Genomic DNA, 24,091 nt, shown 5'->3' with positions numbered 1-24,091 from the left:
TGTCTTATTAGAGCATCATTCAGTCTGTGTAGACAGTAGACATCTGTTAATTGCGATTCACTATGATTTCACTGTATGTGTGTTTTTCTCTCTTTCCTGTCTCTCTATAAGCGCTTTTGGTCACTAAACAGTGGTGGGTAGCAACACATTCATTAAAATACACACTTTTAGGCCAAGCAGACTGGAAAATGTCAACACAAACATAAAATGGCTCTTGGTGGTCCCTCGCTGCTATGCAAATATATGCAAATGAGCAGAGTGGGTATTTCATACTGCAAAAATCTCATTCAGCAGGCAATTTCTACCTGCTGAATGCAGGGACAATGGTCAAATATACAATTTAGCATCTTTATACGATCACAAAAAAAAAAAAGCCACATTTAAGGAACAACAAGTTCAGTCTCATATTAGATAACCATAAATACATAATGTGCATATTTCAATATAATTATATTCATTTTGCATGACAAAAGTTATATATTAAAATACAAATATTATTCTCGCTATGCAATTGCATTCTTTTGTTTCAAGTTATGATACAAAAGTTACTTCAAGAAATGTTTTATTCTTTTAAATCAATAAATTCAAACTGTCTTCTATATAATTTATTAGAGATATTTAGAGTATATTCACACACACAAATTACTAATTGGCATCTGACTGACTGACTGACGTGGCAACTAGATTTATTTTTACTCCTCTTTCCTCTTGCTGTGGCCGTCAGCAGAACACATCAGTGTCAAAATAATGACAACACACTGTGACGGCCCTATCAGAAGAGAGACTGGAGGAGAGAGGGAGAGAGAGAGAGAGAGAGAGAGAGAGAGAGAGAGAGAGAGAGAGAGAGAGGAATTGCACTGGTTGAAAACAGATTCATCAGGATGGTAACATGAATCTGGTTCTGCTCCAGACTCAAATCCCAGACTCTCTAAGAGCTCAGCAGAGCATGTAGAGAGATGGAGGCCAGCTGGACTGGGTCACGCATTTAGGATCCCAATGCAATTTGCTCAAACCTCTCAGCATGACGCCTGTCCACGTTTCAACAAGTGCCCCTTTTGATTTGATTCATGAAGCAAAGGCTAAAATAATTGCCTTATTAAAGGAATAGGAATAGCCATCATCTGCTCAAAACCAGTAGTACTGAGTGCATTTAATGGTATTGAGTGCTGGCATTTAACTGTGGAAATCTGACTTGTTTTGTTCTTTTCATCACACAAAGCTCTCATGACTTCAGAAGACATATAGTTATATAGTACAGTAGTTCATATATATTTGTATGGACTACTTTTATTTATTTATTTGTGGTACTTATTTGTCTTTTTGAAGCTTGACAGCCACTAATTATTGAATATTTGTGATGTAAAAAGAGCAGCCTGGACATTTGGCAAAATATTTATTATTCCTTTAAAACACAGTAGTAAGGAAGTGTACAGTAAACCAGTCTATTGTGTGTCACATGCCCCAGAATTAACAGAGAACATGCTGTTTTTTGTCAGCATGTACTCTTGACTCCAGCAACAGGAAGAGGATTACAGTTGACGGGTTTATCGCTCACGGTCACTCGAGAGTTATCGATGAATCTCGTAAAGCAGGGAAAAGGCTTCCCACCAGATGTTCTTATCAGATGAATGTAAATGTGCACTCCAGGATCAGACTCCTTCTTCATGTCACCCACCACCTGTATGACTGAGACTGGAGGGCAGAGCAGACACACTGATAATGTAGCGCTTGGCACAAGTGCTGCTCTGTTTAACAGATTAAAGTCTTTTAGCAGTGAAATGAACACCCACCAGTGTCTTAGCTTCAATAGTACACAAGATTACAGATATTACATCCACTTTTCTATGCACATTTGTCTGTGTTTGATGTTGAAGCACTTGTACTAGGATACGTTAAATATGATTTTATCATTATTTACTTTGCTGACTTATGGTGAGGTGTTTCCTTTCTTCGCGTAGCTCACTTTTTACTTATTACTTATTAAAAGTGCCATGTTTACTAAATGTAGGTAATAGCAAGTGGTACATGGGAAGTACCTTGGAGCATCATGTGAATACAACTATGGTATGGTGTGTGAATATGATTTCCATATATCGTCAAAGTACTTCTTTGTGTAAGTATTTTAGTTATTAGTAGTCATTTAGTGTTTTTCCCCTATTATTTTTTTCAAAACTCAAGGTGTTTATTTCAATATGCATAATTTGACCATCATCTTGAAAGAAACTCCTGTAAAATCATGTTGCTGATTTGTATGTTACTCATTCTGTGACACGCTGATGCAGCATCGACTTGAACAACATAATCAGCCTCTAATTGGCCTCCTTATGGTCCTCCTTGAACTGACAGCCAATCACACCCAAACATCTGCTGCTAATTTGCATATGTTCAGCTTGAATTGAGCGGATTTGTAATGTTATTGTTTGGGCTTATTTGGTTTCCCAAGTTCACCGTTCCTGTCCGAGTCCAATTTATTTCTCTTCCAATATTGATTTCCGTCTCTGTCTGTTTGCAGGATTACTTGATGACGCACATGTATGGGAACGCGGCGAGAGATGACTTGTGGAACAAATTCTCTGAGGTAAGATCTTAAGCATCTTCTGGGTGTGAGACCTCCTCCATCCATGAGCAGGAATCATCACTGGGGTCAGTGAGTGGCGAGCTGACGAGTGAAATTGTTTGCGTTCAACCTACTTAAATTCACCCAGTGCGTCTCCTGCAGGCAGGTGCTCAGAGATTCATGCACTGCATATACATGTAGGTCAGAGGCCATTATATAACTTCACACGATCAGCGGTGCACAATATTCATGCCAATACACCACGTACTCACATCAACGCATGAGGGTTTTATGAAAATGCCACATGGGAAGGATTTTTATGCGCAAGCTGGGTTGTGTTTGATAGTCTTGCTTTTACACTTGAGGTTTCACTTAAAGGGGACCTATTATACCCCTTTTACAAGATGTAATATAAGTCTCTGGTGTCCCCAAAATGTGTCTGAAGTTTCAGCTCAAAATGCTCCACAGATAATTTATTATAGCATGTCCAATTTGCCCCTATTTGGGTGTGAGCAAAAACATGCCATTTTCGTGTGTGTACCTTTTAAATACAAATGAACTGCTGCTCCCGGCCCCCTTTCCAGAAGAGGGTGGAGACTTTACAGCTCATGCTTTGGATTCTCTGGCAACAACAAAACTGGAGAATCTCACACAGCCAAAATGTCAAAAATTTGTCTGTAGCGGTGTTCAGCCTTATATGTTCGAACCAGAGTAGGACACAGATGGAGAGACTCAGGAAAACGTTGCAACTTTTAGAATGCAACTGGATGTTTCTGAATGGCTAGTTGATAAATGTGATGTCACAGTAGGGGGAAATTTTCAGACACTGCTTCTGATTTATGGGGATTATAAAAAAAAAAAGGAGTGGGTGGATTTTTATCATTATAGGCTGGTTATTTACACACACTGTGGACACACAACACTGTTCAAACACCATGTAAAAATGAATTTTGTGCCCTTTCATATGAAAACGTTTTCCAAAAGGGAGGGTCACATATTGATCTAGAAATCTGATCGCTGTAACCTGCTAAATGCAAATGTTCACAGATACTGATAATGAAGTCTTGCTGCTGCTGATTCTGGTGGTTTTAATTAACTTATAAATTACATGAGTCTTATCAGACCCGATTAGTGAAGTGTCACATAATTGCTGACAAGCCTGATGAGTCTCTCAGATTAAATATGAGCATCTGCCCTTCAGCTCAGGTGTAGCCAAGAATAACTCCAAAAAAAATCTAAAAATGATCTACTGCTGAAGGAAAGTTGACCTATTTAGCTGCGTCACTCGGGCCTCAAAAATACAGTTTTTATTAGGTTTGGCATGACTGCCCCCCTCCTGACAAAAACAATCAGGTATGTTTCCCGTTCACGCTGCTTCAATTTCTCCAAAGGTTTAGCAACCATATAGTTACTGTTGGACTTCATTTGCCATAATTCCTTCAGTTTAGTTACAGAGAAACTAAAGTTGTAATGCTAATGCTTATGCAAAGCTCCTATATTAAATGACAATAAAACCTGATTAACAAAACAATTTCTTTATTATAATCACACACATGCAAAAAAAACATGCTAACACTGCCATTTTGTTTCTTATTTGCCATTTTCATATGCCTTCATTGACGGAGGTATCAAGTAAGGATATCCTGCATCTAAATGATTAAGTGCATCTTCAGATGTATTTGCTAAGATAAAAATATAAATTAAAGTTACAAGCAGCGATGAAAGGGCCCTCGCACCCGGGGCCACCGCCACCCAGTGGCCTTAGGAAAACAGTGAACACTAGGCGACGTGTTTGAGCGTGTCAATATAGAAGAAATATGGCAAAGTCATTTTGATGTGCAACACTTCCTGCTGCCAGGAGGTGGCACTTTGACTATAACTGAATGTTGCCAATTAGATGTCTTCAGGCCAGGACTATTATTAAACATGTGAATTTTGGGGCAGATCAGACATTGTATGCCTGAGTTACAACAACTTCCTGTTTCAAGGCGTTAATCGCATACATTAGCACTTAGCCAAGTGTTGCATGATTTAACGTGTTTCTAGCGTGTTTGGTACTTCATGGCATATTTAAATGTGTTTCTGGAAGTGAATTACAGTGTAAAGCATGCTATTTCCTTTTGCCATCAGGTGGCGCTATGACTAACTGAATATTGGCATGTACATGTCTTCAGGTCAGGATTCTTATCAAACGTGTGAAGTTTGGGGCAGGTCGGACATTTTATGCCTGAGTTACAACAGCTTCCCCTTTCATGGCGAAACATGAGACTTTGTCAGGCCACCACGGACACGCCATTCAACAAAAACTCTACATCTTCACAATTTAACATCGCTAAGGCCTTAATATTAGACTGACCAAATATGATGTTGATCTGGTAAATCTCTATGAGGAGTTAATCACAGTGTAAAACGTAATTTCCTGTTGCCCGCAGGTGGCGCTATGACTGTAACTGAATATTGGCATGTAGAAGGCCAGCACTAAAAACATGTGAAGTTTGGGGCAGATCAGACATTGTATGCCCAATTTACAACAACTTTCTGTTTCATGGCGAAACATCAAACTTTGTCAGGCCAGCACAGACACGCCCTTTAGCGAAAACTATAGATCTTCGCAATTTAGCGTCGCAAAGGCCTTTAGTTTAGACTGACCAAATATGATGTTTATCTGATAAAATCTCTAGGAGGAGTTTGTTAAAGTACAACGTCTGGAAATGGCAAAAACTGCAAAAATTTTCAGAGAAAATTCTAAATATCTCACTTCCTGTTGGGTTTTCACCCAGTGACTTTTTGTAGGTATTGGGCTGTTACATGTGTCTACCGAATTTCGTACTTTTACGTGAAACGTAGCGCAAAGGGCGCTTAATTTAAATTTTGTAGGTGGCGCTATCGAGCCATTTTGCCACACCTAATTCTGAAACCCACATCAGATGTAAATTTTGACCACTTGATGATGAATGTGCAAGGTTTCATGACTTTTCGAGCATGTTTAGGCCCTCAAAAACACGTTTCGTTTTGGAGAAGTGCAGTGCAGTTAATATGCACTTAATATAAAAACTTAAACTATCTAATATGTAAGATTTCAGCTTTTTAAGAGGCAGATGAGGACATAAAAAACCTTAAGACACCAAGAGCGATGGGAACTGCTGGCCATTGTTAGGAAATGTCGTAGCCAACATCCATAATCACAGTGAAGTCGAGCGTTGGGTTCAAGTCATCATCACAGAGATGCACTTTTAAAGTCAGACGACTCTCAGCAAGTCCTCTCAGCACTCATCTCACAAAGTGTCATGACTTTAATGAGATTACTTTCAAGCGTAATCTCAAAGTTATTATAGTTTGTAATGGAACAGCAGGACATTTAGCAGCTATCAGCACCGTATGAAGCGTTTTGTCATTCACATCACTCTCCTAAATGCCGGCTGATGGGCGACAGCTTCTTCATTTTCTCTTTCTGAACAGAAAGGATTTAAAGGTGTATTCATGTGAAGGGGCCAAACCAGGACCTCGCATCCTCTCAGTGACCGTGTTTGTGAGGCACTGACGAATTTAGCTACGTTAACAGTCCATGACAGCCCATCATCTAATGAATACTGATATGCGCAGTGTTCATTAGCTATTCATGAAATCCAATTTGCTGCAATAATCTGGCAGTGCTTAGCGCCCACAAAGCCCTTTGTCAAGCTCACGACCCATGGTCAGACCGGCCTTCACTTCCTTTAATTATTTCTACTAGGGCAAAGGTACAGTAGCTTCCTGAAAGCGTCCTACAGAAAATGATTCATAATGTAGGAACATCAGCTGCCGTCATCAGGCTCTGCAGAGCCTCTTCTTCTATATTCACATGGTAAACAAACTGAGTCATCGACAGATGTGAGAAGTTGTCTGGTTTCACTTATCATTTTCTATATAATATCCTAGACACTAATCAATTAAAGTCATCTCATACAAGCTTAGTTATTCTGAAATTTTAATACTCACAATGGTCATAATCAGTTGCTATAAGCAAGAGCGTCCCAGTTATACTGGAGAGAGAAAGTTCACATGCTCGACTGATCTAGTCAAGTTGTAGTTTGCAGAATGCAAGAGAGCCTGACAGAGCACTTTGTTTCTGCCGCCACATTTCTCTTCCAATCCCACGGGTCTCCACAACACACTGACTCTGTGCTGCTGCAGAAAAACTGTAGCTCTCCACTGGTTTACAACCAATTTCATACAAAATAACTCCAGTAAACTGCCTCCAGTAAATATGAAATACTGCACATCTTTAGGATGCGGTGAATAGAGATTATTTGAAATATCTATGGAGTCAATGACATTTGCTCTGAACCAAAACCTAGCAAGTTGCCTCACTGTCCACTCTGGACTCAGACAGCTGAAATGAAACCTCAAAATACTGTCAGTGATACACAAATACTTTTCATATAGAGCACACGGAAGACTCAACTTGATTGAATTCAGTAGAGTTTGACTTTTGTGCGACCGGTTCCACTCGACCCGCTCAGAGTAGGGCTCAAATCAGCAACAGCCAACAGGGAGTTGGGCACGTTAACAAGAAGGCTAAAGCCCACAGCCTCAAGAATCAGTCGCTAGTATGCCTCTGCTAGGGCAAGGGAGTGAGGTTTATCTGCACAGCTCTTTCTATCTAGCCTCAGATTCACTCACCCCCCTGAACCTCATTTGCATCTGGGTCACGCCACCAATGTGACTGATTCTACTCGCACTGTTCCAAGGAATTCGAACCAGCATCCTCTGGCATATGACACGGGCCAGCTAACAATGATGTTAAAGACAGCAGCCTCTAGCACACCTCTTAAGGGTAGGGGAGTGAGGTTTACCTGCACAGCCCTTACTAGCTGGCCTCTGTTACACGCACCTCTCTAAACCTCGCTCCTATCCGGGTCACGGCACCAATGCAACTGGTTCCACTTGGCCTGCTAGTTTTCATACAGAAAATTGCCACTTGTCCAGTGTGCTGAGCCATTTTCAAAGAATAAGTAGAAACAGTTTGCAGTATATTTCCCCCAGGGACAAAACTCCCTTTCCTCATTAATGAGCCGTGAGATTTAATTTTATGTTTTACTTCTATAAAATAGGAGGAGAAGCTTCCTCTGAAGAAATCAGACTTATAAATCTAATTCTGCTCATTTACAAGTATCTCTCTTGTATAAAGAGGTTAGATAAATGAAAATTGCCATGTGATGTTCATTTTACATGGCAAAAAGTGGATTTTAATCGCGTTTCTATTCACTGAGAGTTTTTAATTAAAAGTCCTGGATGGGTTTATATGTTTTAGTTTTGCAAGACAAAGAAAACCTGAATCAGTCCAAATATGTGCATAAGAACCCATTAAAGGCATCAAAATTAATTTATAAATGTTTCATTAGGTGGTTCTTAAAGCCTACCAACACAACTCACTTCCACTTAACTGATGCTAGCAGACACAATCTATTCTACTCTGATCTGTGTATGATGTGTTTTGATATATGATATTTTGTGTTGCAGGCCATGCAGCGGGAGGGAAAGGACATCAACATCACGCAGGTCATGGACCGCTGGACCCTGCAGATGGGCTACCCTGTCGTCACCATCAGCAAGAACGACAGTCTTGACAACAGTGTCACCATCTCCCAAGAGCACTTTGTCTATGACACGGATGCCAAGATCCAGAATCCTGAGCTCTTCAACAAAAGGTAGTGTGCTATATGTCAAATGCGACAGGTTGTTGCATGAAAATGAAACGCCATCAGTCAACTGACCTCTTGACATTGATTCTCCATGACCTCATACATCAGTGCAGAAAATCCACCATAATACACAGAGGCCGGTGTGTTTGCTGAATGCTGAATAATGTAAAAATCCCACACAGTAAGTGAATCTCCTCCCAGAATGCTCTGATAGTTTCCTGTGATCAGATCAAGCTCGAAGAGAAAAAGATCCTACAGTTGTTCTGCATCTGAAGAGAAAAAGAAACCATTTTGATTAAAAATGAGATTAAACTTTAAGATATTTTGGAAGAAATACAGAAGAATAGACCATCTGGAGATTATAAGCAGAGCTAGACAGCTACAGACTATCCTAGCTCCCCAAAACAGCATGAAGACCCAGAGGATTTCCTCACTTATCTGAAGGATGTGAACAGTTTGGTCCTTAGCACATCTTTAGATGTCTGCCTTTACCACTCCTGTTAAAAGAAACAGCTTAAACCAGCCTAAAATGGTTTGCCAGTTTTCACTGGCCAGTCAGCTAAGACCAACAAACTATTTTACAACACAACACTGTTTGTATGAATTAGATCTCACATCATATTCACGCACACAAGCTATGAAGCTGCTATTAACTGAGCATTTCATTTATTATTAGCGATTTATGCTAACCCATCACCGCCACACGCCACATGCTGTTTGGCATCCGTCTGCGTCGTCACAGAAAACTGCGTGTGTCACTGGCAGATAGATTAGTTTAATTCTTCGTTAGAGTGAGATGAATAATTCAATACCGCCTCTGATCCGTTTTAGAAATCCTCCTTTTGTTTTGGATTAGACACTGTTAGCAGCACAAGAATTGACTCAAGAATTGAATTTTAAAGCTGAACTGTCAGTTTGGGTGTGTGTAGTGAGGGTTGTTAAGCAGTATTGCCATTTAGATAATAATAATAAAGTTTCTCAAGTTGAGAAAAATATCAGTGTCAAACATCTGCAATATCAGGATATGAGAAAAACAGTCTCTGTTTAATATATTATTGTTGCTTGCTTTTTGACTAAAGATGGTTAAAAACCAAATCTATCCATTAGAAATAGGAGAAAATACTAATTCTAGAGAGATTAAAGCATCATTTCTGTCATCATTTGATTTATATTCTGCAGAAAATCAAAGGCATTGTGTTTTTGCGCGGCTAGGCTAGCTCTCAATGTGTCATCTGATTTCATAAATATGAAGTATACAGGTAGAAATCTGTTAGTCCGCCTTTTTCCTGAGATCATTTGTTCAGAGCAGACAAAGCCACGGTCCTTTGAACGTCTCCTCCTACATGAATGTGTTTTCTGAGTGCTGCGGTCTTCTGTAGAGGCGTTCAGAAGCAGAGCCGCTTCAGGAATCAATAGCAAAGCTGTGTTGTGAGTAGGGGGCGTCTCTTTCCTGTTTTGCCCCTCAGGCGGGTTTTCAGCTGAGCACTAGACAACCTGCCAGAATGCAGGGGGATTTGGCACCTTTGTAAATGCAGTGTAACACCTCACTTGAGGCTTTAGGCCAGCCTAGCAAAATGTGCTGACAGAAACATTGGCAGCAACAAAAGGAAAACAGAGAAGGTCAGTTTGAATGTATTTCACACTCCTTCTGTGTGTTTCATGTCCACTGCCATCTCATTAAAGTTCATAAAGGGTCCAGAGTCTGCCTGGAGATGTCCAAACTCCACAGAAAAATACATTTTTTCCACACCGTTGTACTCAAAACACATGCTGGCTTTTATGCGAAACTTTGATATTCTCTTGAAGCAGCTCCATAATCCAGCTAGCAAAGAGCCACACACTTGATATGCTAATCCACGTCTTCTTTCAAGCTTACATTAAAGGAATTTCTTTTGGGTTAAATACAGCGTCAGCTGCATTGACATCATATTTGGTCTGTTATTTATTACCACAGTAATTAATTTTGACTTTTCCTTCAGTTTGTAAAAAGAATGAAAAACATGTTTATGGTAATGCATTTACATACAGTATGGATGCATTTGCAGTGGAAGCATTCTAAAAGTAGACAACTAAACATTTTTCGCTTATTTTTATAAAGTTAGGGTTTTGTATAGATCATGTAGTAGCCAATCTGGTTATTGTAGTATTGTATTGTAGGTTTTGTAGTAGCCAATCTGATTGTTAGCTTGTTAGCATATTAGCAGTTAGCTTATAGGCTACAGATTTCCTCTCCATTATAAAACCTCAGTATTAAAGGTAGGGTAAGTAATTTCAGAGAGGCTAGAAATAGCAAGCTAGCTTTGAAAGCATAAGATCCCACCCTCCCTTCAGACTGTTCTCCAAAGCCACGCCTCCTCCAAAACAAATGAACGCGCACAGCCATATCAGAGTCTGCAAAGCATCACGAGAGACAGTGTTACATTACCTCATGTCTCAAAGTACATAACATTACAATAATAATGAACATAAACAATTTACACAGCTCTTACTTGTTCCACCTGACTGACTGAGATTCATTTCGGTGTTGATAGTGTTGACATAGAAACTCAAAAATCTGAGGATGTGAACAGCTGGTAAAATATCACGGGTTCCCATCTCGTAATTGTGGTTATGGCATGGCGTGAACACAGAATAAGCTCAATGTTTTAGTTTAGGAGGAACTGTAAAAGACTGAATGCAATGACTGGATGAACATTTTTTGGTCCTGAGACTACCACAGAAGATATATGTATATTTTGTAATATTTAGAACAAGTTATTGTTATTGATTGCTATCAGGATGTGAAGAGAGTTTCAACCAGAATAACAAAAAGTGTTTTTTTGTACTACTTTTAATCTAGTAAGATTGAATAAGTCATTATAAAGTGGACTTAAGTGTGAATATTAGAGAGAAGTGAAGTTTATACCTTCAAATGGTGATGCTGTACTTCAACACACCTCATCTGAAATCATAAAAGGACCATTTGGCATGTCCAAGATAGTTTGCAGATCCTGTGCTTATTTTCACAAGTGTAAAAAGTCTGGAGCTGAAATGTTCCTTCATTAACACCTTTACACTCGTGTCTTACCTGACTTCTGTTTGGATTTTCACAGCACAGATTTTGTGCTGAGCTGATGTCACAGAGAAAATAAACATCTTATTAGTGCTTAAAGGCACAAATTAATTTCCTCGTTGCAGGTTTGACTGTATTGGATATGTACAGTTACTCCTGTGAATTATTTTACAGTCCCCAGGTGGATCTAAGCCTTATAGAGTCTTATAGAATGTAGGAATGTGTAGGTCTAGTTGAGGTTGGTTTGTAAGTGTTTGCAGTGTGCTTTCAGAAACCCTCCTTCTTCCCCAGCTCCACCTGTATACTGTAGATCCGCTATGGGTAAATCATGTATTCTATTGTACAGCAGCAACATGTCACAGTAGCGTGTAGTCAGTGTATAAATTGGCAGTAGCAAGTCCCGTACTTGCTCTGCAGCAGCAGCGTAGCAGATCTATTCCGCCAAGACCAAACACATTTACGTTGTCATATCCATTACCATGCCACACACTCCGAGAGTTGTCATGACAGAAATGATGATTTGATAGGGGAGATACTAAGCTATTAAAATGATTTTAAATTATGTTAAAATGTATTTGCATTGTCTTTAAATAATTTACCAATACAAATACTAAATCTAATACAAAATATATAAGTGCAACATAACATGGTTTTGTGACTATACATCTCTTAATACATTAATGTGTCACTGAATGTTGATGTAACTCATCCCAAAAATTATATACTTGTATAATTTGTGTGCTTTTCCAATTAGTTTGTTGGATGTCTGATTTTAAAGTTTAAAAGCCTTGATTTGACACTTCAAGTGCTTAGCGAGAAGATGATCCTTCAAAATATTCAGACTGCATCAAGACACATTGACGTTTATGCAACAAATGCAATGTGTGATCATATTAGATCCTGTTTACCTGTATTCAGAAATGAACTCTTGTGACTGGATCACTTAATGGTATTAGCAGGTGTAAATATGTCTGTTCGGGTGAATTATTAGACTTCACCACCTCATGTTCTCCAACTGAATGAATCCCTGGTGTTCCAGAAATCCACCTCAAACGTCAGCAGATGTTTAGCTGCATGTTGCTCTCTGCGGGGTAAATAGTTTTCCTCAATATCCAACACATCCCAGCCTTTCTTGTCTAACCCACCCAGCAAAACATCCTCATCTTCTTTTGTCCAGTTCCTCACTGCCTCAGTGGTTTCAAACCGCCGCTAGATCTATAAAGTCTACAAAACATAGATGAACACAACAGTTCATGCTCAACACAAACTCCAGCCAGTGTGGACATCCATGGAAGCTTTCATATGAAAACCCTTGTATTTTTTCTTCACTTCAGTGCGGCTGGTTTTACAGTATCACATATGTTGAGCCATAAAAACCCCAGTGACTAATTATAGACTGCAAAAGCCAGCGGTCCCTGAAGAGAGCGTGAGATATTATCACTCTCACACAGAGAGACAGAGAGACTGAGACCTCACAACCCATGAGCAGAGAAAGAGAAAGAGAGGATGGTGGTTAATTACAGTGAATTTTAAATGTAGGCACATCCAGACCACAGCTGTTACTCTTTTACAGTGGTGATATAGTGTTGAAGGCTCAGTCATTTCTCAGTCATTTACTGCAAATTATAAATTGCCTAAGTTTTTAATCTCTAGAATTTTATAATAATTAAAAAAAAAAAAAAAAAAAAAAACTGCTCTGGTAAGGGAAGAAATCCCGATCAACTAGTTGTGAGGTTTATACAGACAAGCACTGCACATTTTCTTCATAAAATGTCTGGTACTAAATATTAGATTATTATAAATTTTTGTATAATTATTAGTTATCTTTATCAGATTTATTTCTTTATTGGAAACAGTGGTTGTAGTAAGGACATGATGAAGACAAAAAGTTACAAAATTGAGGCCTGGTTTCACAGACAGGGCTTAGATTAAGCCAGGATTAGGCCTTAGTTCAACCAGGACATTTACCGGTAAGTAGCTTTTATAGATGTGCCCTAGAAAGAAAGAAAGAAAGAAAGAAGAAGAAAATTACTGATGTGTATCTTAAGACAAAACAGTGGCAGATATTTTAAGGTATGTCAGTGTAACTTGCTTTCTGTTAAAACAGCTCAAACATGCATTTTAGTCTGGGACTAGGCTTAAGCCTTGTCTGTGAAACCAGGGATAAGCATTTAATTATAAACAAAACATGTAGGAGATTGCAAAATTAAAGCTTTAAACACAAACCACACTAAGCGTAAACAAGAACTGACCAAGAGTGACTTAAACAAAGGACAATATATTCAGGGGTAAAACAAAGGCAACTAAACTAGAAACAGGTGCAAATAGATACTAACAGGGACATAATCAGTAACTTGTGCTGCATTCCAGACAGCTCGGAATTTGGATTTTTCCCACCTCGTTCTTGGAAATAACTCAAAGTCGAACATTCAGCCTGTGAACTCTGGGTATATCAATCAACCCCAACCTCAGTGAGAAGTGTCATTTGATGTCCAAGATGTCGGCAAGTCCTGCTTCCAATGAGCATAAACGTAAAAACTAACTTTAAGTCATTAAGTTTATGTAATAATACCTTCGTTTTTGCTTTTCGTCAGTTGTTTTATGCTATTTTATGTTGTTTTTTGCCATAATTGACACAAAAACATGATATGCTCTCATTGTGTTGTGGCGACATCATGTGGTCAACATGTTAACGTGACGTCTCATTGTCTGGAACTCACCGAGGTCTGAAGTGGGACATTTAATTTAGGATATTCCCATGTCCAACCTCATCTAGAACGCAGCATTAGGAAACTAAAACTAAGCAGAGCAGGGTAACAGGAACTAAAGGAAACAGAACAGAATGTCAAAATAATACTCTACAAAACATTTTAAGCACTTTTTAAAATAATTTTTATTTATTAAATTTTATTATATTAACTTTTTTTTTTTTTTCTCCATATGTGCATAACAACTCTATTTTGACTGGTAAAATCACTATAATGCATTTAATGACTCTCGTGGCTTGTTGCTTTCATTTATATATTATTGTCTATTAAGAGCAAGTGAATAATATCTACAACTGCAGATAACAAACATGAGTTTGTTTCATAAACATTATATGATGCCCACATTTCTCATCTCACTCACACTTTATCCGTCTGCTGCAAAGATTGAACTCTTCATTTGTGCTTTAGCTAAAGCTCTGGGCCATAACACAAAGTTCCTGAGGGATGTAAATAACGATGATGATAACAGACGCTTCCATAAATGAACATAAACATGAGCCACCAAATTACCAGCCTGTGGAGAACTTTAATTTTCTTTTGCTTTCTTCTCTTGTTCAATCCCACTGATGAACACAGTTTTATGTAAATGTATCAGTGTGTGATTTCATTTGAACACACACAGATGCTTCTATTATCACTGGAATTCATAAGTATTGTTATCAGCGCTCATCTACCGCAGAAACTCTCTCTATAGTCTCCTTACAAACATATGCGTTTAAATACTGTTTCCCAGCAGGCTTCATATTGCTTCATCTTATGCATAATGTCTTCTCAACTGTGCTACAGTTATATTCTCTGTGATATAAACTTTCATCCCAGCATCTGCTGTTTACAGCTGTTTCTGCTGCCCTTAAAGGTTAGCTCACCCAAAAATGAAAATTCTTTCATTAATTACTCACCCTCATGTCATTCAAAACCCGCAAGACCTTCGTTCATCTTCGGAACACAAATTAAGATATTTCTGATGAACTCCGGGAGCTCTCCGACTCCTCCACAGACAGCAATTTAACCACCACTGTCAAGGCCCAGGAAGGTACTAAAGACATTGTTAAAACAGTCCACGTGACTACAGTGGTTCAACCTTAATTTTATGAAGCGACGAGAATACTTTTTGTGTGCAAAAACAACAACTTTATTCATAATACATTTGTAATACGTCATAATACTTATGTTATGCCTTTAGAAAGTATAACGCATTAAAACATGACAAACAACCAATGTCAGTTGTACCAAGGAATCTGCAAATATTATAATCCATTTTAACTTTGGTTACAGTTATTTATGAAAAGACAATGCATTATAACATACATTATGAATTCCTTTATAATGCATTATACACAAAGGCTTTGAGTAAAGTGTTACCATATTATTTTATAATAGAGGTTTTAGTCTTTTCACAGAATCGAAATTGAGGCTTATTCAGACATAATTCAGACACATTAAATAACATAAATCATCTTACTGAATGAATGGAGGTGAGTCACCAGCAGCCTGAAAAGAATTTTGTCCATTCCTGTCGGTTTTCCTAACTAACACAAATCCTTAATGATCAAACCCTTTCCCAACAGCCAAAATTGACATCATGGAATAAACCAGCCTGCTCTTCTCATATTAGATATCTCATATTAAGCTGTATAGCTTCTTAGGGTGTCCATTTTCCACAGTGTCTGAAATAATATCTGCACTTATGCGCATGTAAATGTTGAATACTATATATAGTTGTGCTATATGTGCATGTGTGTATATGTGTATGTGTAAATATGTACAGATGAAGTGGAAATAAATTGAATTGAATTGAATTGAATTGAATAGATGACTAAATGTTTATGAAGAATATGTGGTGCGTGCCTGTGTAAAGTTCACTGTCACAATGCTAGGCTGCTGTGATGGTTGCCAGGGTGTTGCTATATGGTTATCAGGGTGTTCTGAGTGTTTTTTTAGCATGTTGCCTCAAAATAAAAGACAGCTTATCGTGATCTGTTGTTCTAGCTAATGAAAAGAGCTTTTCTTAAGAAGTTAGCAGCATGCAAGATAGATGCTAACCATGCTAAAAACATGCTAACCAAAGAAAGGGATGGTGTTTTCAAATACCATACTTACATATTCTTCTGTTATTAACAAGCTCTTCATTTAATTACTTTGAACAAAACTGAAAATCATTAACAAGACTTTCATGTCCAAGTATATAATTTTTCACATAAATCTATAACATTTGAAAACACATTAAATAGCAATATAACATTAAACCTATAGCACAGAATTGACTGCTGCTGCCCGTGATCGCGTCAAGGATCAGCTAAATTTCCCAGAGCACCTATGAAAAGTTCTCTCAGCCAATAGGATGGCTTTGCTGAGGGAGGTGAAAACGGTTAAATAAAGTTCAAATACTTTGTTTGGAGCGTGTTCATATGATTCGTTCTTACATTAGATTTCATAATGTTACAGTATTTATTGCTTTTGGTCAGCTCTGCTGAGCTCTTGTTGTCTGGGGTAATTTACACTGGCAGACAGCAGACCTCGTCACCTGTGTGCCAGCCATTTTGACAGGCTGAAAGAGGGGCGGCCATCCAGTGTGACAGCTGTCAGACAGGGTTTGACTGGATGCGCTTTCATACCTAGAGATCTTCATATGCACACAAAAGCACATGAAAGCACAAACTCACAGATGAATCGACATCAAAATGAGGTGGCGACACTGAACATGACAGCGATCGGGTGACGAGTGATACACAGCTGTATGTGTGTGACAAGAGAGAAATAGAGAGAGAGCAAAGCACTCTGGGAAAGAATGAAAGCTGATTTCTTTGAGCTTTGACACTGCTGGGCGCTCTTTGAGCTTCACAATCATCTGATATTCCTGATTTTGTCACCCTGCCTGCTGGTGTTGAGACATAGAGGATATCACTCGAGTGTATCCCACAATCCCATTAAGTCGTGGCCATCCATATGTATCAAGTTATGCACATCATACAGTATGTATGTGCGGCAGTGACTTTTAAACCCCTGAGATCAAACAGAAGTGTTTCATCTGTTTCTCTCTTTGTCTCATTTCAGCTTCCAGTGGCAAATACCGCTGACGCTCGCAGTGGGAAACTCCAGTCACATATCAACAGACACCATCATCTGGGTCTCCAATAAAACAGGTACCAGTTATACACAGTCACGATTTGACTCTAAAGAATTTTATTATTCTAATGAGGATTTTCCTTCATTATGATGTCAGGACAGTTCACTTTTCACTTACCAAAAAATGTCAAACTGAATTTTAATTAGAGATGCACCGATACAAAATTTCTCTGCCGATACCGATAGCCGATTATTCAGAATGATATCGGCCGATACCGATAGTTTGGTTTTTCTTCAGGAAAAAAAAAATCTCTCCCAAATAATGTTGCAAACTCTACAGAGAGCCCTTTCATTTGGTACACTACAATATTAGAGGTTACAATTAACAGCAGAGGTATTATATTCAGCTACTGTTTATTTTCAGATATAATAATAACACTCAAATAAAAACTGAAATGTATAAAACTTAGTATCACATAAGGTAGTTTTCATAAGCACTTGTCTTCATGGCAAATTTGCACAAACATATAATTAACAGTAAATAAGCTCCTCTCTAGTGTTTTTTTTATATGTAGATAGCTAAGGAACTGTGAACACTGGAATACATTCCTGAGGTAAAAGTGACATGATGTGACATATTGCTCACAAGCTGTTTTATTGATGTCTTTCCGCGGTTGAAACACAAATAAAGTGATTACATGAGACATGATACATTCTGGTAAGTTGTACCAATATATTTCAACATACCTTTGATGTTCATTCATGTTTTTTGAGATATAACTTGTATTGAAGAGGAAGAAAAGACTCGTTGGGAAAAAAACGCAGACCTGGCAACCCTGGCTTGAACTACGGGTGATTGATAGGGTCAAAAAGAGCCTGCTTTAACGTCACTATTTTTAAACTGTTAATGCGTTAAAACTCAACACAAGAGTGATTTTCTTCACACACAGTATGTATGAGTTGCAGTCTGAACACGTCTTTCCGCACCCTTTTGATTGGCAGGATATAATCGGCCCTGACCATCGGCAGTTTTTAAACAATCAGCCGATGGCCGATAGTGATAATAATAGCTTTTATCGGCTGATACCGATTGTTAGCCGATACACTGGTGCATCTCTAATTTTAATTATTAACCCACTTAGGGGTTAAATTTGACTAATTCAGCTCTCAAGACCTGCATTTATGTAAATTCCTTTATACTAAACTCCTCAATGCTATTCTTCAGTGATTCACACACTGCTGCAGCAGCCACACGTCCACCATCATTATATTCAATTCTATTCCATTCCATTCTTCTCCTTTGGGAGAACGAGGCAGATTTTCTTTGGAAGGAGCCACAGCGAGTCAAATTCCAAGACCCAGAATTGAATTTGCTCTGTGAGCGATCCGTGTGGCTCAGAGCTCAGAGTTCCCCTGATTATGAGACCATTTAACAGCCTCCATTTTCTGCTCACCTTCCCTGAAAAACAGCTCTCATCAGGGCTACAATGCAGATGACACAGACCCGGAGACAATGACTCTTGAAGGAAACACAGACTGTAACATAAAGACCCCATTTATATGCATTAACTCACCGCAAGACTCTTATAATCTGTCCGCTGACGGTTGGATGCTTCCTGGATCACGATACACTGCAAATCCATTGAGTCCATGAGCGCTCGAAAACACTTAACCAGTGCATTTGTTACCCATGAACAAGCACAAGGTCTGGCTGGAATTTTACAGGATGAGAACTTGGCAAACACATTAGATTACAGATGTTGTACATACAAAATGCTGAATGCATCGTCTCTTAATGTATATTTCTATGCAGGACTGATTTTATGACTTCATTCCAAAGATGATAAATGTGCTGATAATTTAAACACTGATATCCATAAAAAGCTTTGCAAGTTCACTGTCAGGTAGAATATATCAGTCCATATATAGTGACTGGTTTAATTTTCAGTTTTATATAAATTTTGTTTATTTTATTTTATTATTTTATTATTATGAACTTCCTGTTATCTGAATATATTCACATCTGTCTGTGAGCGTCTAGGCATCATTTAGTGGCACGTTTCATGTGATTTGAGCTACAGTGACTGTCAGAAGTGTCATTAAACGTTTGTTTCATGTTCTTTTTTTACTGCTGTATTTATAGAGACTCACAGAGTGGGTCACGTGGGCGGTGAGACGTGGTTGCTGGGCAACATCAATCAAACGGGCTACTTCAGAGTAAACTACGACCTCCACAACTGGAGACTTCTCATTCAACAGCTGATGACCAACCCAACGGTATTTCTTTCTCCCACCTCTGTCAGTCGTTCTGACACTTATCATTTCATCCAAAGCATTTCTTTTAAGTTTTTCTTTCCCCCTTTTGTCACGTTTCTTCCGTTTTCTCATTCTTCTCATCACTTCCTGCTGCATTGTAAATGTCTGTGCTGTTCTCTCGCGGCAGATCATCTCCGTGGGCAACAGGGCCGGTCTGATTGATGACGTCTTCAACCTGGCAAGGTGGGTTCAGTTTGTTACACGACCCCTCTGGAAACATGCAGAGTCATTCAGAGAGTTTGATACCTGCACTAGAGATCCATTTAACAGCCTTCAAACCCCTGCAGAGACTCCTGGATGATTCAGGCTAATTGTGTTCTGCTTTTTATTGTCACAGTAACTGTCACATTATTTCAGGAGGTCGTTCACATACAGTGAGAATGTACAAAGTGACAGTGGCAAGGAAAAACTCTTGGAGTATAAAGGCCTACTGAGTCCAAGTCTGGGTTTCAGCATAAACAAAACAAAAAACAAACATTAACAAGTTTTTAAAATATAACAACACATCTTTTTGAACTTCACTATGGTGAAATTAATTAAATCTAAATATAATTAAATAAATTCATAATTAAAAGCACCAATTTATTTTGTTATTCTATGAAAACACAATAATTATTGTTTGTCATTATATCCTTTCACCAAACTAGACCTGCATTTAAATCATTTTCTTTTCAAAATAAAAATTAGTATTTTAAAAAATGTTTTAAAATGTTTTTGATAATAATAGGCTTCATTTCTAAATGACACTGAAGAACCTGATTCACCTGATTTCCCTAAAGAGCTCTTGATAATACTGGAAGATCTTTCACACATCAATCAACAGAAAGGTGCTTGCAATGGCTGAAAGTTGTAGCAGGGGAAAGTGCAAAAAGATCTTCATCTTCCTGGGATTTCAGAAGGTTACATCATGATTAACAGGTTGTATGGAAGTGAAAGTGTTTAAAACTGTGGTTTCACATCCATAACATTTTCCAGGCTGATTAAAATAGCATTACCAGACATATTCTATTTGATCTGATGATGCCAGAAGAATCACATTTTACATGATCAAATCTTGTCATATTCACCAGCTGCAGAAATGCATAGTATGCAAAAACTCTAAATGTTATTCATCTTTAGGGCATGCATTAAAGGATTAGTTCACTTTAAAATGAAAATTACCCCAAGCTTTACTCACCCCCAAGCCATCCTAGGTGTATATGACTTTCTTCTTTCTGATGAACACAATCTGAGGTATATTAATAAATATCCTGATGCATCCAAGCTTTATAATGGAAGTGAACTGGACCAACGAGTATGAAGCTCAAAAAAAGTGCATCCATCCATCATAAACATACTACGTAACTTTTTTTGTAATTTGAATATGGAAGGCGTAGGACATAGCGTAAGCATTTTGAACTTCAAGACTTTTACATTTTCTTCGTAAGTAGAATATGGAAGGTGGTCTAGCAGAAGCTATATATTTTACTTTATAATTTGTTAAATATGTATATTTTTTTTTTTACACAAACACATCGCTTCGCTTCAGAAAGCCTTTATTAACCCCCCAGAGCCGTGTGGAGTACGTTTATGATGGATGGATGCACTTTCTTCAGCTTCATACTCGTTGGTCCCGTTCACTGCCATTATAAAGCTGGGATAACACAGATTGTGTTCATCTGAAAGAAGAAAGTCATATACACCTAAGATGGCTTGAGGGTGAGTAAATCTTTGAGTAATTTTCATTTTAAAGTGAAGCAATCCTTTAAGTTTTGCGTAATTGTACCTGCAGTTAAACCTACTCAATCAGAAATGATTAGCCAGCCATTTATGAAAAAGCTCTTTTGGGGTAATTGATGTTCTGAAAATAATGATTCATCGACTTTCTGTCATTCAAAAATGAAGCATGTTATTATTATTAAAATTATTATTAAATATGACATTTGCAAATACTTGATTTCTTTGTCTTTTAGAGAAAGACAGAAAATTGGCACCAAGCCTTTGGAAAGACTTAAATTTCAAAGCTAACACCCATTTTCCTCTGGTCAGCCTGAAAGGATCTTGATAAAGCCGTCCGTCACAATAGAAAGAACAGTCAGATCCAGTCAGCTACAGCTGGACCTTCATTACTGACAGATGCAGCTCTTGTTCTGTACTGTACTCTTGATCTTCTTTTCTCCTTTAGTCGGGAAGGGGTTATTGAAGAAAAAGCCTTTAGCTCATCAAGATGAGACCTGCGGTGAGACTACTGAGCCGTTACTGCGATAGAGGATAATAAGAAAGTGAGGGAAAACCTCTGTTTCCCCGCCTTTCCACTGCTGTCTCATTGTGTAAATCCTTCAGAGCTTCATCATTAGCTGGAAACTCACACATGTCCATTAATGTGAGAGGAGGTAGAGAAAGAACAGTGAAGGTAGATAGAAAGAACAGAGTTTATTGTGCCACAGGCTGCCAAGCTGCCAATAGTCCCTTCAGAAATGACTGCTCCCCCCAGGGTTCTCCCTGTTTGATATAAACACTCACTAATTCTGCTTAATGAAGGAAATATTCAATCACTGGCAGGTACTCTAGATGATACAAACCAACTGATTCATTTCTCAAGCCAAATCAGTGTTTGGGTTTCACTGGTGGACTTTTTTAAACACTGAATGTTGTTGCTTTGTACAGATTGTAAAATTCATTCATTTTGGACAGTCATTTTTATTCTTCCACCAAACGAAATGAGGAAGCTGCCACATGCTCTGCTAGCATTAGCACCGCTGTTCATCATACTGAAACGACAGGCTCATCTGCCGGCGCTGTGCGGCTCATGTTGAGCTAGACGGGGCTTTAACAGGCATGTGGAGAATTGTGTTTCTGACCACAGATGTTTCCTAACCATGACGATTCAGTCAACTGACGACAAACCCGGAGGGAAACTTGTGTTTATTGCCATCACATTATTGCAGAGAAAGGAAACCTGTTCCTCCTGCGTTGTAGTACGTCATGTTCATTTAGCCTGTTTATTTGGCTCGGCCTTGTTTACAGAGGAGCTTGATAATTGAAACTTAACAGGACTGAAGGCAAATCCTTTTGTTCCTGATTTCAGTCTGGTTTGTACATATTGTTTGTCTCTTTTGTTTACAGCTACTCTTAATAAAAACAAGTGGATGTTAACAGGATGTCTTATTCAACCTCAGGGCTCAGATCTGTGGAGGTAGTTATTGGCTCTTACGTTCTCGAGAAGCGAAAATGCCAACCTGCATATTAAAAACAGCATCATCGTTAATCACAATGTGTAAAATGTCTCATTTCTTGGTAAATTACTGGGATGATAAAGGGTGTTCATATGACTGAGGAAACTGAATGGGCGCTGCTGCCTCGAGTGATGTTACCTAATTAAATGCCCCTGGTGCTCATGGGAGTCACTCACACAGATCAATACTGCCTCACAAAGCCTTTATTGTGATTATGATTTACTGGATCAATTGAGAAGAAGAAAGCTGGTGTTAGTGAAGAATAGTTTGAGATCATATTAAATGTGCATTAAAAAATATATAGGTCATATAAGCCTATGTTTAAAATAAATTAAATTAATCATATATAACGTAATATAATAGTCACGAGTGGTAGGAAGAATACCAGAATTCATTCTTAATCATCTTTTAATCTAACAACAGAAATACTTAGGAGAATCTCAAGAGAAACATAAACACTTTCCACACGTAATGTTAACAAAACACCAACAACCTATACACAGAGATAACAAGGGAACTAATGAGACTGTCCTCCTCCAAAAAACGACCCTATAGGTCGTTTTTTCAAGCACCTTATTACGACCTATATTTACGTTTTAAAGTCATGCGCCCTCTAGCTGGTGTAAAAATAATGACAGTGTCGTGTTACGTCTGTCGTCATGAAATGACCGTCGTTACCAATCAAAATGCGTGTTCATTTAAATGCAGTGTGTGGACTTTTTACATGGTCCCTTACCCACCATTTGTCCAATTTCCATTTAGCAAAACTCAATTTTTTATTAACGACTACACCTACCCCAACCTTAAACCTACCCTTAGTGATTTATAGTGCATATACACTTTATGAGCACATGCGTTCCCTGGGATCAAACCCACAATCACATGATCACATATTGTTGTATGTTGCAATGCTCTACCAATTGAGCTACATGAAACCCAAAATATGACGCAGATAAAAGGGTACAGTGCATTAAAATGAAAGTGTCCCGTTGTTGATAGGGGCGCAACTTTAGCAAACGCTCCTATGGGTCATATTTCATGCATCAAAATGAAAGTGTCCTGTTGACAACAGGGACGCAACTTTAGTAAACGCTCATATAGGTCGTATTTCAGGGAAGTGACAAACGACCTATATGGGCGTATTTGTTGGAGGACATGTTGGAACTAATTAGACGACAGGTAAATGTAATAATCAATTGAGAAACCAAGAAAAAGTATACAGGAAACCAAAACACATATACATAAACACAGTGAAACTGAACATAACTCTGACAGTGATATAATATAATATAATATAAGTAAGCAATAAGGTACGAGAGGCAGTGCTGTATCGTGAATAAGTCACAGCTGAAGGGTGTTGTTTTATAAAACGGTCACCACAGAATACAATTATTAAAGCCAAAAATATATGTATCAGTGCAACTTTCATGAAG

At 38.3% G+C, this 24,091-nt stretch overlaps 1 protein-coding gene across 1 annotated transcript in view; it reads left to right on the top strand.

Annotated features, from left to right (window-relative positions):
* LOC127511335 (thyrotropin-releasing hormone-degrading ectoenzyme-like) overlaps positions 1-24,091 on the top strand; it is a 148,148-nt gene that overhangs the window by 93,409 nt on the left and 30,648 nt on the right. The window contains exons 8-12 of the mRNA XM_051892107.1: positions 2,513-2,578; positions 8,060-8,247; positions 17,116-17,204; positions 19,271-19,404; positions 19,571-19,626. Coding sequence (XP_051748067.1) covers positions 2,513-2,578; positions 8,060-8,247; positions 17,116-17,204; positions 19,271-19,404; positions 19,571-19,626 — 533 coding nt within the window. The remainder of the gene's footprint in view (positions 1-2,512; positions 2,579-8,059; positions 8,248-17,115; positions 17,205-19,270; positions 19,405-19,570; positions 19,627-24,091) is intronic.

This window comes from Ctenopharyngodon idella, chromosome 4, assembly GCF_019924925.1.
Source record: "Ctenopharyngodon idella isolate HZGC_01 chromosome 4, HZGC01, whole genome shotgun sequence".
NCBI lineage: Eukaryota > Metazoa > Chordata > Actinopteri > Cypriniformes > Xenocyprididae > Ctenopharyngodon > Ctenopharyngodon idella.
Note: the sequence above shows the minus strand (reverse complement) of the source record. Positions and strands in the feature narration are given on the sequence as shown.